At 26.1% G+C, this 3194-nt stretch overlaps 1 protein-coding gene across 1 annotated transcript; it reads left to right on the top strand.

Annotated features, from left to right (window-relative positions):
* The first annotated feature begins 252 nt into the window (after positions 1-252).
* Positions 253-2656, top strand: LOC112591239. The gene is made up of 4 exons (XM_025334996.1): positions 253-269; positions 1162-1358; positions 2251-2586; positions 2646-2656. The coding sequence occupies exons 2-4, from the start codon at positions 1184-1186 to the stop codon at positions 2654-2656; spliced, it is 522 nt and encodes a 173-aa protein (XP_025190781.1). The 5' UTR covers positions 253-269; positions 1162-1183.
* The last annotated feature ends 538 nt before the right edge of the window (positions 2657-3194 follow it).

Below are 3194 nucleotides of genomic sequence, written 5' to 3'. Positions count from 1 at the left end.
TACCCTTGACAATAACCGGTTTGTGCAATAGTTTGATTCTTCACGGTGACAACCCTGTTGGATATACCTACACTATTGACACCCCTCTACGTTTATCTACCACGATAAGGAAACGTGGTATTCTATTATATTCCTTGTTTTTGTTGACTGTCTGGTTGGCCAGTCGACCCTCAGCAGTGTTACAGCTTGGAATTGTGTATCAAACAACGACTAATTTGCCTTACAGAAATTTAAAACTCAAGGTCACTCACCAATCGTTTTATTCACAAGTAAGAATACTTTTAAGTTATAATATTTAGTAGCTGTACAGGGTCACGATAATTTATCACATTACTATTGTATTCTCGCTAGTGGCGTCCACAGATTTTCTATGTTCCAGCGCAGTTAAAATTAAGGGAGAATATTGTTCATAAATATTTGATGGTACCAACCACGATGTTTCATAAAATTTTAATTTTTCGATATTATTCTTAAACAATTTGATACGATATTCCTAACACGTATTATTTATAGTATGAAAATTTTAACATGATAAAATTACAATTTTATGATGAGTTGTACATTTCCAGTGTTTGATCTAAGGTGGGTTACTAAAATGGCTCCGGGTGCCGCGTAAAACCAGTGTAATTCCCACTATATGATACTCTACGTGATCGAGCGTCACTGAGTTTTGCTGAGTCACTTTGGAAGTCATGTAACCTCACATGTTTCACTCAATTTCATCCATTTGAGTTTAAGAAGATTAAAATATTAAGTAATTATGCTTATTAGTAGTTTAACATTTTGTAACAACAATCATGGCAATAGTTCATCCATTTATTTTAGTAAAATAGAATTTTATGTCTCATTATATTATATATCTTTATATTTATATCTATTTTAAGTATTTTATATTTTATATGATATGTTTCCTTAATTTAATGTTTAAATAACTTAAATATATTTTTTATACTTATATACTTATTTTTATAAAAGTTTATTGTCTCTGAAATTCCACAAGAATGGAGGAATCGCTTATTTTGCCGCTATAATTTGGGCTTGTGTGTTAGATGTACGCTATACATAAAATTGTATAAATATTTAAACATTTGGAATTTTAGTATTTCTATAATGTTGAATAAAATAAATATTATTAAAATTTTGTTAAATTTGTTTATTTAGAAATTTCACGGTGCAAACGACAATGGGCCGCCTACCAAGTTTTATTAAAAAAGTTGATAATTTAAATTGTGATTACAATAATTGTACGTGGATATGTTTTATCTGTAACACACATTTATCCATAAAAAAAGAGGCATATTTACATCCCTCTAAGTGTGAGCTGCTCAAAAATTTAAGAACTACAAGGAGAAAGTCAGGTTATATATCTAAAATATTTGAATTAAACCTTTTTCTACTATACTTAATACTACTTCATAAATACATAGAATTTTCCAAGTATTATATCATTATTTGGGTATGTTAGTAAATTAAATAAAGTATTATGCTATGTAGATTGCATAAATAGAATAAATAGCGAAGAGAGGTGGGTTTTTAAAGTTATTTAAAATTATTCTTTAAAGTATAATTTTTCAAAAACATAATATTAAAAAAAAAAACATTGAAAAATTGAAGTACATTTCTACTATAAAAACAATAATTTTTATTTTGTATTTTAAGGTTTTGTAGTAAGTATTATACTTACTAAAAAGTAAAGGATATTAAGTATTGTAATTAACAGGGTCAGACTTAAGTAGGTATTGTAAGTATGTTATTTTGGTAAAATATTTAGTGACAGTTTCAATCAGAAAAGATGTATTAATTAAATTAAATTATATGCATTGTCTTCAGTATATTAATTTAACTATCTGTAAATAATAAAAAGACAATCAAAATTATATATACACTATAAACTATAGTGTTAAATTATGGTTTGAGTTGTTAATAATAATGTAAATTTAAATAAATTATAAAATAATTAGACTTTATCTAATTTTTTTAATGACTCATCAACTACATTTTAAAGTTAATTCTTTTTTAATTCCTAGTTTACTCTTGCAAATTTAAACATTATAAATTATTTTTTAATATAATCTAAAAGAAATTATGTTTTGTATTAATAGTTTAGTTATATGAAAGGGTGATCTAGTTATTAAGTTTTAGGTTCTCCACTGATGATACTTATAAATTATAATATTTGTATTACGTATTTTACAAATAATTTCATCAAAAAATATATTTTATTAAAACGTTAAAATTTTAATTTTTCAGGTCGTCTAATTAATAACAAAACAATATTATGTTCCACAAAAAAATTTAAGCGAAATACGTACATAATGAATGGAGCTACTTGTGGAATTTTGTTTTATAAGCAAGCGTTTTATAACGTGATAAATACTTGTGCTTTTGACTCGATTTTAGTGGGGATAGTGGTCGCCTACACGGATTATTCAACTTTTAGCTGCAGCGTAGATAATATTATGGACAATAAATTTTTAAAAATGGCGAAAAGTTTGGCTTTACAAAATCAGAAAGACAAACAATTATTTTATTTACAAAGACTTGATCTACTGCAACAGCATTTTAAAGTCCAACCTAATGAACTCGGTATTAAAATTTTAGATGCAATGTCTGATCTGTATAAAATAGTTAAAGAATATTTAAAGGCAATGCCTAGTGCCACACAGATTTTTGAATGTTCAAAAAAATGTTCGAAGAAAGACAATTTACTTTCGTCAACGATTGTTTTATCGTCTGATGATATATTACCCATGTCAGTTAATGATTCACCGGAAAATGAGAATTTATCATTCAAAAACTTAGGAGAGTGGGTTGAAAAATATATGAAATCTAAAATGTATCCTTGCAATAATCCAAAGTGTACTGCAGGAGTCATAACAACATACAGAAAACTAGAAGACACATTATTTATTGAAGTTGATCATATTGTAACAGGCGAAGAGAGAGCCATTAAAAAAAACATCTAAATTAAGTGATTTTCCAGTAATCATTCATTTAAATAGTAACCAGTAAGTTGATACTATTCTTATTTTACATCTTTTATAAAATATATTACTTAGTACTAAAATGAATTAATTTTAGACTTATCAATACATTTTAATAAACAGATAACAATTGATAATATTAAAAATTAACCATGAGGTAAATTTTTTCAATTTCAGCTACATTTTGGTCTCAATAATCCATTATTACAA

This window comes from Melanaphis sacchari, unplaced genomic scaffold, assembly GCF_002803265.2.
Source record: "Melanaphis sacchari strain LSU unplaced genomic scaffold, SCAv2.0 Contig12_pilon_pilon, whole genome shotgun sequence".
Taxonomy (NCBI): domain Eukaryota; kingdom Metazoa; phylum Arthropoda; class Insecta; order Hemiptera; family Aphididae; genus Melanaphis; species Melanaphis sacchari.
This window is presented reverse-complemented; position numbering and strand designations above follow the sequence as displayed.